This window comes from Parambassis ranga, chromosome 22 (assembly GCF_900634625.1).
Source record: "Parambassis ranga chromosome 22, fParRan2.1, whole genome shotgun sequence".
Taxonomy (NCBI): Eukaryota; Metazoa; Chordata; class Actinopteri; family Ambassidae; genus Parambassis; species Parambassis ranga.
In genome coordinates this window covers 6,402,511-6,418,126 of record NC_041042.1, presented here as the reverse complement: position 1 = coordinate 6,418,126, position 15,616 = coordinate 6,402,511, and the positions used below count along the sequence as shown (strand labels likewise).

At 41.2% G+C, this 15,616-nt stretch overlaps 5 protein-coding genes and 1 long non-coding RNA gene across 8 annotated transcripts; 4 read left to right on the top strand and 2 right to left on the bottom strand.

The window, feature by feature from the left end:
* Positions 1-17: 17 nt before the first annotated feature.
* atxn3 (ataxin 3) lies at positions 18-4,024 on the top strand. 2 transcript variants are annotated; one of them, XM_028396191.1, is made up of 11 exons: positions 18-118; positions 634-798; positions 874-918; positions 1,014-1,099; positions 1,187-1,253; positions 1,332-1,419; positions 1,492-1,621; positions 1,698-1,861; positions 1,967-2,123; positions 2,229-2,293; positions 2,414-4,024. In XM_028396191.1, exons 1-11 carry the CDS (start codon positions 74-76, stop codon positions 2,440-2,442), a joined length of 1,041 nt encoding a protein of 346 aa, XP_028251992.1. In that variant the 5' UTR covers positions 18-73; the 3' UTR covers positions 2,443-4,024. The 2 variants fall into 2 exon arrangements, with proteins under 2 accessions (XP_028251992.1, XP_028251991.1); XM_028396190.1 differs by having other exon boundaries at positions 2,399-4,024.
* Positions 4,025-4,069: 45 nt separating this feature from the next.
* serpina10b (serpin peptidase inhibitor, clade A (alpha-1 antiproteinase, antitrypsin), member 10b) lies at positions 4,070-6,031 on the top strand. Its single transcript, XM_028396189.1, has 5 exons — positions 4,070-4,199; positions 4,340-4,975; positions 5,057-5,330; positions 5,489-5,636; positions 5,725-6,031. The coding sequence occupies exons 1-5, from the start codon at positions 4,163-4,165 to the stop codon at positions 5,914-5,916; spliced, it is 1,287 nt and encodes a 428-aa protein (XP_028251990.1). The 5' UTR covers positions 4,070-4,162; the 3' UTR covers positions 5,917-6,031.
* A 300-nt stretch (positions 6,032-6,331) lies between these two features.
* On the top strand, positions 6,332-10,181 carry ddx24 (DEAD (Asp-Glu-Ala-Asp) box helicase 24). The gene is made up of 8 exons (XM_028395847.1): positions 6,332-7,437; positions 7,523-7,942; positions 8,029-8,182; positions 8,370-8,882; positions 9,050-9,125; positions 9,228-9,416; positions 9,502-9,631; positions 9,727-10,181. Exons 1-8 carry the CDS (start codon positions 6,630-6,632, stop codon positions 10,002-10,004), a joined length of 2,568 nt encoding a protein of 855 aa, XP_028251648.1. The 5' UTR covers positions 6,332-6,629; the 3' UTR covers positions 10,005-10,181.
* A 2-nt stretch (positions 10,182-10,183) lies between these two features.
* LOC114427667 (ubiquitin thioesterase OTUB2-like) lies at positions 10,184-11,928 on the bottom strand. 2 transcript variants are annotated; one of them, XM_028395849.1, is made up of 6 exons: positions 11,803-11,928; positions 11,641-11,724; positions 11,440-11,558; positions 11,254-11,338; positions 10,571-10,762; positions 10,184-10,460 (listed from the first exon to the last, which is right to left on the bottom strand). In XM_028395849.1, the coding sequence occupies exons 2-6, from the start codon at positions 11,722-11,724 to the stop codon at positions 10,254-10,256; spliced, it is 687 nt and encodes a 228-aa protein (XP_028251650.1). In that variant the 5' UTR covers positions 11,803-11,928; the 3' UTR covers positions 10,184-10,253. The 2 variants fall into 2 exon arrangements, with proteins under 2 accessions (XP_028251650.1, XP_028251651.1); XM_028395850.1 differs by having other exon boundaries at positions 11,641-11,760; positions 11,849-11,919.
* Positions 11,929-12,291: 363 nt separating this feature from the next.
* Positions 12,292-12,888, top strand: LOC114427668 (uncharacterized). Its single transcript, XR_003669474.1, has 3 exons — positions 12,292-12,327; positions 12,645-12,735; positions 12,861-12,888. It is a non-coding gene; the product is annotated as an uncharacterized LOC114427668 (long non-coding RNA).
* On the bottom strand, positions 12,372-15,524 carry ccdc197 (coiled-coil domain containing 197). The gene is made up of 9 exons (XM_028395848.1): positions 15,165-15,524; positions 15,038-15,065; positions 14,098-14,274; positions 13,819-13,976; positions 13,654-13,736; positions 13,391-13,563; positions 13,205-13,315; positions 13,022-13,138; positions 12,372-12,942 (listed from the first exon to the last, which is right to left on the bottom strand). Exons 1-9 carry the CDS (start codon positions 15,269-15,271, stop codon positions 12,757-12,759), a joined length of 1,140 nt encoding a protein of 379 aa, XP_028251649.1. The 5' UTR covers positions 15,272-15,524; the 3' UTR covers positions 12,372-12,756.
* Positions 15,525-15,616: the final 92 nt, after the last annotated feature.

Below are 15,616 nucleotides of genomic sequence, written 5' to 3'. Positions count from 1 at the left end.
GACGCTGCAGGATTTATCCTGTACCTCTCTGTGCGCAGGAAAGCAGCGGGGCGGAGCTAGAGGTCAGAGTTGAATGTTTGACAGAAAGCTGAATATGGAGTCCATATTTCACGAGAAAGTAAGTTAAAACATTTACCTTAAGACGTTAACGCCCTAAAAATGGATGGTGGTTATTCGGTAGGCGTTGGAACGGCGTTGATTCGTGTAACGGCAGTTTCTGCCCTGTGCTAAGAGATCTGTGGTGGTGTTTGGCAGTATTGTTGTCCAGACAGTTAAAATGCTAATTCACTTGCTAAACAGCATTTGGAAAGAAAAGTTTCTTTTCAGCTGGGAGTAACAACGGATAAGGCGTTTTATACTCACAGTCATGTTATATTTTCAGTATGATTAAACCAACAGACTTAGCTTAACGGTCTGTTATAGCAGAGGAATTAAAACGATGAGTTGTGTGCGTTGTTTGCGTAGTTTAGCTAGCCGTATGTGGCTGCAACTGCTTGTGTAAGGTTGTTATTGTGAGTATAGACCAAAATCCTATGATTACCCGTTAATTTAGAGTTGACTAAGTTGCCACCGAAGTTTAAATCTATAGAAATCACATTTGTATTATCAACAAAACCATTTCTGTATTTTCAGCAAGAGGGCTCCCTCTGCGCCCAGCACTGTCTTAATAACCTGCTGCAGGGAGAGTATTTTACTCCTGTGGATCTGTCTTCAATTGCTCATCAGCTTGATGAGGAGGAGAGGATGCGGATGGCAGAGGGAGGTATGGCCAGTGAGGAGTACAGGACCTTTTTACAGGTGAGTAGAGGCAGAAGGCAAATGAGGAAGACAGCCTGATTAAAGATCAACATTTAATTCTATGGATGCTTACAGCAACCATCTGGGAACATGGATGACAGTGGGTTCTTTTCGATACAAGTGAGTTTGAGAAATTCTGCGTGTATTGCTATGACATAACAACGCAGTATGAATCAGTAATAGCAAGTTTCTTTTCTGTCTTCTGATTTTTCTAGGTAATTAGCAATGCTCTGCGAGTGTGGGGCTTAGAGCTAATCCTCTTCAACAGTCGAGAGTACCAGAGTCTGATGATAAATCCGATGTAAGGTTTCTTTTAAGACTTCATTATGTGAGGACTAAAATGTATTCAAATGTACATTTTAAAATTAAGGGCATTTTCATGTTCCAGAAATGAGAAAGCCTTCATTTGCAACTACAAGGAGCATTGGTTCACTATACGTAAACTAGGACAACAGGTAGACAGCGTAGTGATTTCTTTTCACATTATGTATTTATGCAGCCTGATATACTAATGGCTCTTGCTTTCTTTGCAGTGGTTTAATCTGAATTCACTTTTGACTGGACCAGAACTCATATCAGACACCTACCTAGCCCTTTTCCTTGCACAGTTACAACAAGAAGGTATTGCAGCGTTTCCTTTTTACTGTATATTTTGATGTTGCAGAAAAGATTCTAAAAGTTGTATTTGAACAGGTTACTCCATATTTGTGATCCGAGGAAACCTCCCAGAGTGTGACGCAGAGCAGATTCTTGGTATCATGAGGGTCCAGCAGCAGCAACGGCCCCGGCTTATTGGAGAGGATGAGGCTCAGACAAGTGCTGGGTAAGTATGGGTAGTTATCTTGCTTCTTGGGGCTCATAGTTGTGGCAGCTGATTAAGTGCTAATTACTGTGAGCAGCAGGTCAGCAACTCTGGGTCAGACGGAGGTGGGATTTGGTGCGGAGGATGAAGTCATCGATGAAGATGAAGAACTGAAAAGAGCTCTGGCACTGAGCAGACAGGACATAGATGTAGAAGATGAAGAGGCTGACCTTCGCAGGGCCATACAGCTCAGCATGCAAGGTTTGCTATCTCATAAATTAGCTCATCCTATCAAAATGGCTAAATACTAAACCACCACATAAGCATCACAAAGTCTCTTATACTTATGTCTTTGTATGTCATCAGGAGCAGTGATGAGCAACAGATCTTCAGAGTGTGAAGTGGGAAATGTAAAAGTAGGGAGTCAGGCAGCAGGAAGTGCTGCAGGAGGACAGAAAGAAGGCCAGAATGAGACACTTACAGCTGAAGAATTGAGGAAGAGGAGACAGGCCTACTTTGATCGGTAGGTTCAAATGATGACTGTAAAGCACTAATGAACAATGTAGTTAAGCAATGCACTCCATTTTCCATAAACTAATAACAAACACATGCATTTCATTTTGTTTAGGCAGCAGCAACAAGCTCAGGCAAGCATTCCTCAACAACCAGGCACACACACAACAGACGGCTCAGGTGAGCAAATCTGCTCTTAATGTATATATAAAAGATATTATTCATTAAATACCTTTTCAAGTATGTTATAACATATATTAACTTTAACCCACTTTCCTTTGCTAGGATCTGTAAACACAGGGGACCAACAACAAAAGCCCAGCCAGTGAAGTTGTCAGGGGTTTCCTTATGTTGTTTACCAGCTGCCTAGATAAGCAGCCCCACACAAGGGCTGCTTTGCTCCCTCCTCTAACCGTTGCACATGCGAACATAAGGACAGTCAGAAGGCTGACTCGTTTCCCCCGGTTAGTTCGCTGACAGGCTCTAGAGAAGAGAACAGCAAGGAAAGAAAAGGCAGTCTAATCTGACTCGGTGAAGCAGTGAGACTGGAAAAAGGCCGACCACAGGACTCATGATGCAGTTAATCCAAGTTTGCAATTGCCTTTTTACCATGGCGCCTTCTATTTCTATTGTATACTGTTTTTTATTCTCTTTTCTGCTGGTAGACATGGAAAGAAATAAACAGAGGGTGTGTGTTTGTTTTAGGGGTGAAAGTATGAGATGGGCCTTCTGTGAAAGCCATATGAGACCAATATTTAGACCACAGACAAAAGCTTTATAGGTGACAGAGGGTCCTACCTTTGTATTGGATTTAGGTTTGTTGAACATAACATGAATAAAAACACCCACCTCCACCAGAACACAATTGGCTTTGAAATGGATCCAGTTCACTAACATGTATAGGGTTGTTTTATTCCTCACTTGTCATTTAACTCGAACATTACGTATTTAGACATTGCACATTTAGATGGCAGCAGATATTTTTGTGGCTTTGTTAGCACATTTAATTGTTCAAATAGGCATAACGAATGGATTCTGATTAGACAGCTTACACAATACATTTGAGGTTTTGGATGGACCACAAACAAAAACCATGTATGAAGCTATTTACTGAAGACATTTGTCATTAATGCACATTTTTCACATCTTGTCCAGAATACTTTGTAAAGGGGAACAAAGCCGATGAATCAATATATTATTCATTCTGCAAGCACACAGTGTCATAGAAAACCAAATGAGTCTGACATGTCTATCCAGCCCTCCTAGTATTGATTTGATGTGCCGTTTCCTTTCACCAGTATTTGTTTTTAGCCATGTAAGGAATTAATTACAAAAGCTTGTTAAATTATAAACACCTCTTCACTCTTGATACAGACCCCTGCAACACTTTTAATCACACTGGTTTGAAATCTTTTGCACTGCAAAGACATTTGTTTGCATTGGTGTTGCTGTGGTGTGACAGATATGGGAGTAGTTTTCAGATGACCTTCAGAAATCCAATGAGATAAAAATGTGTTACAGTTTCCACAATGATTTTTTTTTCCTTTTCAGTCATTTCAGATTCTGATAAGATAAACTGCATTACAGCATTACCACACAATACTTGTTTACTGTTATGATGTCATGGCCATTCAGCCTGACCCGCAGAGAGTGTTGGATCTCGTGCAGATTGACTGGATGTCTTCTAGAAAGATTCCATGATTTTGCTTTTGTTTTGCTTCCTTTGGGGTTCCTAGTCTTTTTCTATTTAAATACACACGTAAAGAGTATAAAATGTTGGTAGTTGGGTTGCTATCATTTTATTCCTTATCACTTCATTCTTACAATAACGCACCATTTTTGTTATATTTCATGTTAGCGCAGCACATTCTTTCAGTTGTTATGGTTCTTGGATTAAAGTGATATTCACTCCTCCAAATGTTTCTTGTGTGTTTTATTTTATTTTGACATCAGCTCTGGAAGAGCTGTCTGTTCAAAAACTCAATTTGTATGTTGTGGTTAATATGTAACACTTAGAGCACACTTGTACTTTGTTTCCCCAAATAATAGATGGATTTTTCGGACACAGTCTTGTCCAAGCTGAAAGGTACGTATGACAAATCAGCAGTAAATTTCAGACACAAAATAACTGAATCTCTCCTTTTCTTGTTTTTTTCATATTTAAGGTGGCCGAACTTTATTTGTTTTTGTACTTGAGTTGTCCCTTTAAACATTTTCATGTTTCAGGTTGTGCTGCCAACCCTTTCCACAGCCAAATTATGGTCATACACAAAGCGAAGATGGCATTTACCTTCATCCTATCCTGCTTGTGCTTCTTCGCTCCAGTCTACCAAGCACAACCTTCAAGTCCAACTATCTCTGATCTCTCTTTCAAAAATTTGGACTTCGCCATGAACCTTTACAGGAAAATATCCAATTACCATGACAAGAACATCTTCCTCTCACCTCTGAGTATTTCCTCAGGTTTTGCTGCACTTCTAATGGCGTCTGATGGTGTCACACATGAGGAAATCCTCAAAGGAATGAACCTGGAGCAGCTGGAGAGGGGTGACCAGCCAGAACTTATCCCAAGACTGTTTCAGCTCCTTCATGAAAACATCACACAGAACGGGTCACTGAAACTAGACCAAAGCATGGCCATGTTTATGCGCCAGCACTTTGCAGTGGAGAAGACTTTTGAAGACAAAATAAAGAGATTTTTTGATGCTGACATCAAAACTGTGGACTTTACGGACACAAAAGGTAGTGTCAGATTCATCAATGAGTACATCAAGCAGCAGACTGATGGCAAAGTTACAGAGGTGATTTCAAATCTAGACCCACTCACCCATCTCCTCCTAGTCAACACAATTTTCTTCCAGGGTAAGTTAAAACTACACATTGATGTTATTTGTGTATATAACCTTAGATTTACAGAGTTCGTAACCATTATTCCACCTACAGGAGCCTGGGAGATGCCTTTCAATTCCAACCTGACTGAAAATGCACCATTCTACATAGACAACTACAATATCGTGCAAGTTCCCATGATGTTTAGAGAAGACAAGTTTTACACAATGGAAGATGTTCCTCTTGGGGCAAGAGTGCTAAAGCTGCCATACCAGGAAGGTGTTTCTATGCTCATCCTGCTGCCCAACAAGGGCATGGACTACACTGTAATTGATGATGAGATCACTGCTGAGAGGTTCCAGAGATGGGTCAGAAAATTGCAGAAAATGTACGTTATCTTAATTACACAGAAAATATTATTCTTATCTTTCTGTTGCCTCATAGTTGTGTTGTCCAAACCTTTGCCTTACAGCTGCTGTAAAAAAAAATACCGTGTGCATAAAATCAACATACATGTTAACACAGTGAATGACATTTTGTTCATAGCAAACTTGAAGTCAACATGCCCAAGTTCAAGATGGAGCAGTCGTATTCCCTGCAGAATATCCTACCAGAGATGGGCATGACCAGCATCTTCAGTAATGCAGCCAATCTGACAAGGCTCAGTAAGGAAGAACGCCTCAAAGTATCAGAGGTTTGTTTTTGATTTCCTATGTTATAACAACAAACATGCATTATTCCAAACTGCACAGCTTAAGTCTTCCATCACTTCTGTAAATCAGGTGTTGCATAAGGCTGTGATTGAGGTGGACGAGATCGGGACAACCGCAGCAGCTGCCACAACAACTGGCATTATTCCATATTCCCTACCGAGGACCTTCACTGTCAACAGACCATTCTTCTTCTTCATTTACCATGAAAACACAAACTGTCTGCTGTTCATGGGCAGGGTGATTGACCCCACTAAAAGCTAAACATCACCTCCACTTTGCTGTTAGAGTTATGGTGTGGCTCTCACAGATTTTTTTAATTTCACATTAAAAAGCTTACCTGTTGTGATTGATAATAATAAAAATGTCACAACCTGTTTCTGTGGGTTTAATTATTCCAAATCTCATAGTAACACCTGTAAACATTCACTGGATAAATAAATCCAGCAACCATGATACCTTAACCACACCCCTAAAATTAATTTTTCAAATTTCAAAATTATCAAAAGTAAGTTTTTTTTATAAATATAAGTAATAAATGAAAATCATTGATATACGCGCTATAATAGAGGATTTATATCATAAAAAATACTGTTCCAGTAAACCTGAAATTTGATCACCTTCCTGTTTCCCGGTTTAAGTCGACAAATAAAGGTTTTTCAAACCACGTGATCAACACTGTCATGGCTGCGCCCTCGTGTCATGCGTGGTTGTCCAGTACGATCACAGTTTGATGCTTTAAGTCCCCACATAGCGTGTTTGTTGGTATGTTTCTGCTTTTGTCTATAATCTACGAAGGTAACTGGTTTTATCTTTTATTCAGAACTTTTGCTAACACCAGGGGGCTAGCTAACTTCAGCTAACACGGAGGACCGTAGTAGGATCCGCATGCGCTAACTGGAGTTCGAGCACTCACCATAGTTTTGTTAATTTACAAGCTATCGGGAATAATTTGTTGGAAAATAAAGACAAAGAAGATGAAAGCGAAAAAGAAGCATCCCTCTGGGCCGCATAAACGAGACAAGCGGAGCGTTAGCGTGAAAGGCACGTGGAAAGCCGTTGATCTTGATCCCAGCCTCTTCTCTGAGGAGGGTTTGGAGGGTCTGGTGTGTTTCGAAGAGTTGACGGATTACGGTCAGGTAGACTCCAAGAAGGCTGCAGCCAAAGCAGAAAAGAAAAAGGCAAAGAAAAGAAAAGTCAACAAGGAGGCTGAAGAACTGGTAGAAGACGAGAGCAAAGAGGGAGAGCACACAGCTGAACCAGCAAAGAAAAAAGCCAAGAAGAAGAAAAATAAGAAGGTGGCTGCAAAGCAATCAGTCCAGTCAGATCGTACTTCTACAGAGGTGACTGAGGAGGAAGGAGAGAGTGATGTGGCAAATGAAGACATTGCAAAAGATTCAGCTGCCATCCCTGAAAATAATACACAATCAAAAACCAAAAAGAAGAAAAAGAAATCAAAGCAGATCCCAGAGAGGGACACAGCCCCCGAAGAAAAGCCAAGCTTGGATTCTCCAGCTGATCCTCTGCCTTCAGAAAAACAAAAATCCAGTCCAGATAAAGTGATGAAGCCTCCCACAGCAAAAACAAAGAACTGGACATATGCAGCACTCTGTTCTTCTGATGACAAAAATACTGACATGAGTGCATGGAAGGGCCTGTTTGTTCCTTCTTCTGTGCTAAAGGCACTGAGCAATCTTGGATTTGGTTCACCCACACCAATTCAAGCCCTGGCTTTGCCTTCAGCCATCAGAGATCATATGGACATACTGGGTGCTGCTGAGACAGGTAAGATAAAAATGTCTTTCACCCTTATAACTTATGAACACTTTCACAATGTTCACAAGTGAAGCAAATGTGTTTGTAATTTCAGGCAGTGGTAAGACACTGGCTTTTGGCATTCCCATGATCCACACCATCCTGGAGTGGAAAAGAGGCTCCAAAGAAACTGATGAGAACAACACAGAAGCAGCCAAAGAGGTGGAAAGTGTATATTTACCAGCTGCACAGATGAAGACAAAAGAGGACCAGGATGATGTGGAGGATTTGAAGGAGGAGGATGAGGACAATGAAAATCCGACTCAGGAAGACTCAGAAGAAGATGAATGTGACAGTGAAGACGAAGACGAGGACGAGCAGCTTGGATGTGTAAAAGTAATCGAAAATGCAGATTTTAATTTTGACAAATCTGCTGGTGGTCACAGTCAGCCTCTCCTTGGACTGGTTCTCACTCCCACAAGAGAGCTGGCTGTTCAGGTCAAACACCATATCGATGCTGTCGCAAAATTCACAGGTGAGCCATTATTGATCAAAATTATTAGGTTATTTTTCTAATAGTTTTGTTTATGTCTATATATTTATGGTGTAACTGTTTTGTAGGTATCAGAACAGCCATAGTGGTGGGCGGAATGTCACAACAGAAACAAAGGCGGCTGCTGAAGCACAGACCAGAGATTGTTATTGCTACTCCTGGACGTTTGTGGGACTTAATCAAGGAGCAGCATCCACATCTGCTCAACCTCAGACAGCTCAGGTAAGTCCCAGTGACTAACTTTTCCATTCATGAAAAATGGTTTCTATTTTTAGTGTGTGTGAGGTATTAGGCACATCCTCCTTAAATGTATTTACTCAGTCTTAGTTCTTCCTTGATGAATCGAGTAGATAATGATTCTCTTAACATCATGTTTATGCCATCTTATCTCGGTTGTGTTATAATCCAGGTGCCTGGTTATCGATGAAGCTGACCGCATGGTAGAGAAGGGACACTTTGCAGAACTTGAGAGCCTGCTGGAGATGCTAAGTACCACACACTTCAATCCCATGAGGCAAACATTTGTGTTCTCTGCCACTCTGACGATGGCACACAGCCTGCCCACCCGCATCCTCCAGAAGAAGAGGAAGAACCTGGAACAGAGGAACAGACTGGAAATTCTCATGGAGAAGGTTGGGATTAAGAACAAGCCCAAAATCATCGACCTAACCAGGAAGGAGGCAACCGTGGAGACACTGACTGAGACACAAATCCACTGTCAGAAGGAAGACAAGGATTTCTACCTATACTACTTCTTGCTGCAGTATCCTGGCCGCAGCATGGTGTTTGCTAACAGTATCGACTGCATTAAGAGACTGAACTCTCTGCTGGTAATCCTGGACTGTACTCCTCTGCCGCTACATGCCAACATGCACCAGAAACAACGCCTCAAAAACCTGGAGCGGTTTGCTGAGAAGGAGAGGTGAGTCTGTGATGAAGAATAAAAACATGTAACTAGTGTTTTAAGGGGTTTATCTGGCAGAAAGGCTAGAATTATATTTTTCATAAGCAGTTTGTAATATATCAAGTATTGAACCATACTGCATGTTTTACTGAATTGACCCTGGAATTTCAAATGTTCCCTCACAGCTGTGTTCTTCTGACTACTGATGTGGCAGCCAGAGGCTTAGATATACCCAATGTTCAACATGTCATTCACTACCAGGTAAACCATTTGAAATCCTGTGTGTGCAGCCTCTGTACTTCTAGGGGAAGCCAACACAGTCTAGACTGATCTGTGTCTAAGCACGTTATTTGTGTATACTAGGTTCCTCGAACATCTGAGACGTACGTACATCGCAGCGGCCGAACAGCAAGAGCCACTAAAGAGGGGCTCAGCTTGCTGCTAATAAGCGCAGACGACATGATGAACTTCAAAAAGATTTACAAAACTCTTGGAAAGGATGAGGAGCTTCCTGTGTTTCCTATAGAGACCAAATGTCTGGAAGCGATCAAGGTCGGAGCCACACCAGCATCATGACCTGTGTTTATGCCACAGTAAAGAGTTCATGTTGTTTACTGTTAAATGTCTTCCTCCACAGGAGCGAGTTAACTTGGCCAGGCAGATAGAAAAGATTGAGTACCACAATGGAAGGGAAAAGCAGCACGACTCTTGGTTTAAACGAGCAGCTGAGGCCATGGATATAGACCTTGATGATGATCTTTTATTAGGTAAGATCAGCAGTAACCAAACGGTTCAGGTTATACTATTGGTTGATTAAACATTGTTGCAAAACTGATGACTGAAAAGCTGTCTATGTACACAGGCACGCGAAAGGATGAGGACACTCACAGAGAGCAGCAGAAGATGGTGAAGGGGATGAAAAAGCATTTGAAACATTTGATCTCCCAGCCTGTATTCAGGAATGTCATAAAGACAAAGTACCCCACGGAGATGGGTAAACTCTCCCTGCCAAACCTGCCTCTTCCAGGGAAGGAAAGTGCCCTAACCACGGTTTCAATGCAGGGGAAGAAACAAGGGTTAAAGAAAAATGTTCCAAAGCAGTGGAGAAAAAAGAAGCAGAACAAAGAGAAGCAGCAGTGACGTGTATTGAATGAGATCATCTTTGACAAGATTTATGTATTTGTTCTATGTAAAAAAAAAAACATAAATCATTTAATTTACCTAAATGTTTATTGCACATTGTGCAATATTTGGATGTCTGGATGTTTTGAAACGATGTAAATGGCAAGATTTTATAAAAATCAGTTTTCATCAGTGTCTTGGAGTACAGTCCAGTTTTATTGAACCAAAGTCAGTAATCCTGAGACGTGCTGTCTTGGTGGACTGCTGTCAGAGCTGAGCTCGTGGGTAGAGAATGTTATAATGTGATGTCTGGTAGAGAAGATGCAGAGATGGTTCTGAACCCTCTGGAATGATATGGTGAGTCAACTGCTGTTCATCACCCTCCATGGAGACGATGTGAATGCAGATGTCCAGAGCCTGCGACAGGGCCAAGATGTCCACATGATCACACTCCATTGCCATGGCCTCCACTTCCTGCAAAAGGGAGAGAATTGTTATGTACTTAAGTTAACCAATTTCAATGTGACAGATTTTAAGATTAAAATCTACTTTCTCTCACTAGATGGCAGCAACACTTTACTAACCTGACGACAGTAAACTTGCAGATCCGGCGCCTCCACAAAGTTGCAGAAGAAGTCTGCGTGGTTTTGCAGGTGCACTGACGTGAGCAGCCTGAGATACTGCACCACACTGTCAGAGGTCACCTGATCATTGAAGAGCCTGACAAGTGTGTTTTCCTGCTCATCTGCTTGGCACTGCTCCACAACACTAACGACCTCCAAGGAAAGACAGGATAATCATTGTGTCACAGTCCAACTGGTTTGAACTTTAATTCCAAGTAAGTCATGCCAGACCACAGATGCCTTCCTGTCTCATTTTTCAAAATAAGATCGAGATTGTTTCCTCTGTATTAAGGAAACGTGATATTTGCCTTTTTATCCTGCATGGAAGCACAGTTGAAAGTAGAGACTTCTTCTGAAATGGTAACATTTATACATTTGAACATCATAAACTCATTTTAGGTTGTAGTGCCCAATTTCAGAATTAATATTTGCAGGTCAGAAACTACATTTATTTTGTATTTGGCAAAAACATTCTTTTGAATTGATAATGGCCTAGTATGATACCTAAATATTACTTATTGCTGCCTCTGAATGAAGAGGAATGCATGTTAATGCAGACCTGAGGGATAACAAAATAAACCTGGACTATTTGTAACTTAACAATTCCTGAATATTTGTTGAATAACAATAGTGTGGGTTGTTACTGTGTTAAGGTGGTGCTTGAATGAACTCTCGTCAAATCCCGCGGAAGCCAAAACTTTGCCACTCTGGATGATCCGGTTCTTGAATCTGTCATTGAAACCCGAGAGATAAGACCCCATTACTCCCTGGTATTATGTAGTATTTATTTAGCTCGTGCTTTATTTTGAGTGGATTTCTCTAATACTGACCTCTGCAGAGACCTGGCATTGTGTAGGACGGACTCCAAATACGCGAAGCAGAAAGCTCTGTAGAAGCAGTTCCCGTCGCCGCGCACTGTTCTCACGGAGCAGTGCTGACTGCTTAGATCCTAAAAAAGAACAAGAGGTGTGGTTATTAAGCTGCTCATGGCGACTGTGACTACATGCAGCAGATACACCTCATCAGCCTACTGTGTGTTTGGCGCTGGGCGTTTGCGCAGGGAACAACGAAGAGATGTCCTCTTTGCTTGAAACAAGGCTGTCCCCGGCCTCCATCTGTCGAGACACTTAACAGCTTCACTATCTGCGAGACTAAAGCGCAGTTTGACACATTTTACTGACTGCACCACATACCGTTTATATTGCAGCAACATGGGAACATGTAAGAAAGCGTAATTACAGTTTGGCAAGCCGTGCGTCAAAGATGTGCGTAAACGCTCTGTCAAAACATTGTTGCAATGTTGTTTCCACTTAAAAACCGGATGTTTGCAGACACCACGTGTTCCTGTTAAAGGGCCAGTCCACTCTTTTTTATTGCTGAATTATTCATACCATACACATAACGTATACAGCAGGGAATATATGTAAAATTACAAAAGACATTACACACTTGTAAATATTTAAAGTACCCCATTAAATAGCATATATGGTTGTATGTGTTTATTTTGCATGCTTTAGTTTAATATGGCTTTATCAAAGGTATAGGCTAATTTTACCTGAACAGTGATGCACCTTAAAAATATTGTCCAACATTGCACAAAAAAGTTATGCCATATTTTAACACTGTCTCCACTAGAAATCTCTGTATGTCAGTGGTGGACAACATGATTCACAACAGGCTGTGATGACCACGTCAGTGTTGCAGATTATCTGCTTAAGGTTTGTATAACAAACCTGTAGTAGCTGTATGTAGGTGCAAAACAGAAAATGTGTTTTTTTTCAGTCAGATTCTAAATAATGTTAAATTCACTGTATATAGTCAATATTAAATTATATTTATTTGCAATTTCATTATTTGTGTATAATCTAAATATTTGAGAAACATCATACATCTGACTGCATCATTTTATTGTGACTATTATTATTACATTTTAATGATAAACAGATGAACTGATAAAATTGAACTATAGTGCAAAACTTGGTGCATAGCAAAAACCTTCATTTATCAAAATGTCCATGTTCCTCTTTTTCTACAGTTACTACATTTTTTAAAATGAAAATACTGTTGTCCAAGGAAATGAAAGTACACATTCAACAACATCAAACACCGTGCCGAGCAACACTGTGGTAAATATTCCATTCCCAACATCAACTAAATGTGTCGCTCTTTTTGCTGACTTTACTTGAACTTTTGACTTGTGTTTTGCTTCCAATGCTTTTCATTGACGTCCTCTCTCTTTTGTCTGTCACAGCTGTTGTACTCGTCACCGCAGACCCAGACTCAATCAGCTTCCTCGCTCTCCTCTCTGTGTCAGCCCTGTCCAGAATGAACTCCTGGAATAATTGTCAGTCAGACAAGAGGTGGGCAATCTAAGCAGTGAGCATTATATGAATGAATCCACGAGGATGTTACCTTCACCATGTCCATCATCATTAGTACGCTCATGTTTTCCAGCGGTCCATATGCTGGCAAATAACACTGCTCTGCAAGGTTGTTGATGGCCACGAATACTCTTCCTGCTTCCTCCATCTGTAGAGTGCACAGTATTTCAACATCCCCATCTTCAAATTAACTAAAGGGAATCACCAACAGTACCTTCTTTCTGGATAGGCCTTGCTCCATCATTAAGTCCCCCTCCGCCTGCTTGTTCTTCTCTTTGAGGGTCTCTAACTCACCCTGCAGTTCAGACAGCTCTTTGTTGGCCAGCTGTACAAGAAATAAAACACAATTAAAGCACTGTCGGTGGCAAAAAAGGCAACATCAGCCATTTGTGCATCTGACCAGTTTTTTAATGCTGTACTCCTCCTTCATGTTCTGCAGCTGTCGCTGGCCCTGCTCCACCTCCTTCTCCATACGCCTCAGTTTCTGCCACAGCTCCTGGTGGATGATGGTCAGGGTTTCATGACGACAAATGATGGGCATAACCAAAGACTCAGACCCATTATCATGGTAACCTGAAATGGGTTGTGCACTATGTTAGAAATTAGAGCCATAATTCACTTAAACAGGATAAACAGACCAGCTTTTGCCAGCTTGAAGCTTACTGCTGGGCAGAAAATCCAGTGTTTTCATCAGGTAGTCCTCATAGATTTTGTACTTTGTAATTCTCTTCTTTAAAAGTTGCTTTCTGTGGATTAAAACATGGTAAAATAGTCTTACGTAGGTAATTTAAGAATGTTCACATCCAAAGAATTGCTTCAAGTTCTCACCTGACTCTGAGTTGTTTCAGTTGTTCAGTTAAATCTTCTATGTCTCTCTGTTTCAAAATGTTCTGCTGTCGGGATTCTTCACATTTCTTCAGTGCTCTTCGTCGCTTTGCTTCATTTTCAGCCACAAACCTCTCAAACTTCATCACCTTCTCTTTAGTCTGGGTGACAGTACACACCCAATAAAACAGTGTCATATGATGAATATCCTCTGAACATTTTTGACAGATTAATTTTTTTAAAATGATTCTTTTCAGGTGATATTGAGAGGCTTCAACTCGCCTGCTGTTGTTTTATCTCCAGTTCAGACCTTCTCTGAGCCAGAGCCTCCACACAGTTCCTAAAGTCTTGTCTTTTCAGCCCAAGACGCTTGTCCACCTCCTCTAACTCTGCCTGTTTCCTCAGAACCAGGGCCTTTTGCAAAGTGTGCAATCCTCTCCTTTGGTGTCTGCCTGAAGGCTGCATATAAAAATAGGTATGTAAAATCAGTAGCGGTCAGACAGCAGTGCTGCAGGCAGAGAGACAGAGGACTGTAGGCTGATGCTGGATTGGGAGTTTGATGCTGCACGCTGTGTTTTTATAATGTCCATCCATGATGCTGTGCTCTGGCTCGTCGGTTAGCTAACAAGTTAGCTACTGTCTGCTAACATAAGTCCGTCCATCAATGACAGAACGTTTTATGAATTAAATACAGGGTAAAAAGTGGGGAATGATTATTTTTCATCCATATTTATCATCCATTCAGCCTCTCTTCACTCAATGCCCACAGCCTGGACCATCACAGTTATTAAAATGACTAGTTGCCCAAATCAATTCCAGTACAATTGTAGTGTTCTAGTTTACATGCCTTATGTTAGTTTAATAAAAAAAATATAGAAAATGGGGAATTTCTTTTTATACCATTTATTATCATATTATCCATTTTGCAACCTGTCATGTTTGTTTTCTGTATGTTTGATGTTTGCTGCATGTTTGTTCCTCTCTCTCTCTCTCTCTCTCCTTCCTCCTCTCTGTCCTGTCTCTCTCTTCTTCTTCTTCTCTCTCTCCTTCATCCTCTCTGTCCTGTCTCCCTCTTCTTCTCCTCTCTCTCCTTCATCCTCTCTGCCCTGTCTCCCTCTTCTTCTCCTCCTCTACCCAGCCGACCTTTAGCAGGAAGGTTCAACAGCTCATTTTGAAATTACGTAAACATTGCAATTTTATAATTTATCATTATGAGCCTTACCTCCGTAACATTGTCTCCTCCTCTGTGTCTGTGTAGAAATGTGATTGTCAGTAACAACACTAAAGTCCTTTATGAATGGGGTGAAGTATTTGGCAGCTACTGTTTACTGTTAGAGTCACAGGCCTACCTTGTTTCCTCCGTCTGTGTTACAAAAATGTTTCTTATTCGTTTTTCCCCCGTAAGATTTGGACCAGAGTCGCTGTTATCCACGACAGGAAGAGAAGAAGTCGCCATGTTTTTTTGTACACTCCAAACTTCTGATGAGTAAACTCGTCCCTCAGTCGCTCCACGTTCGAACGATCAAGCTTCGATCCCGGATGTTTCCCTGGATTTGTGTAGTTGTTGCCTGGCAACCGTAGGCCAGACAACAGGGAATACGCCGGGATCGTTTCTCTGTTGTCATAGCAACGGTCGAAGAGGCGGTTCTGTTTTATTGATTGAATGAAAGGCACAGAATTAAACGACGCAGAGGTACGAAAAACGAAGAGCGCTCACTCCGTTCTGATTCTAGTAAACTAGAACCTTTGGATTACCAAATTTGGCATGCCTCGTGGCATACCCTGTATACGTCAACAGTAG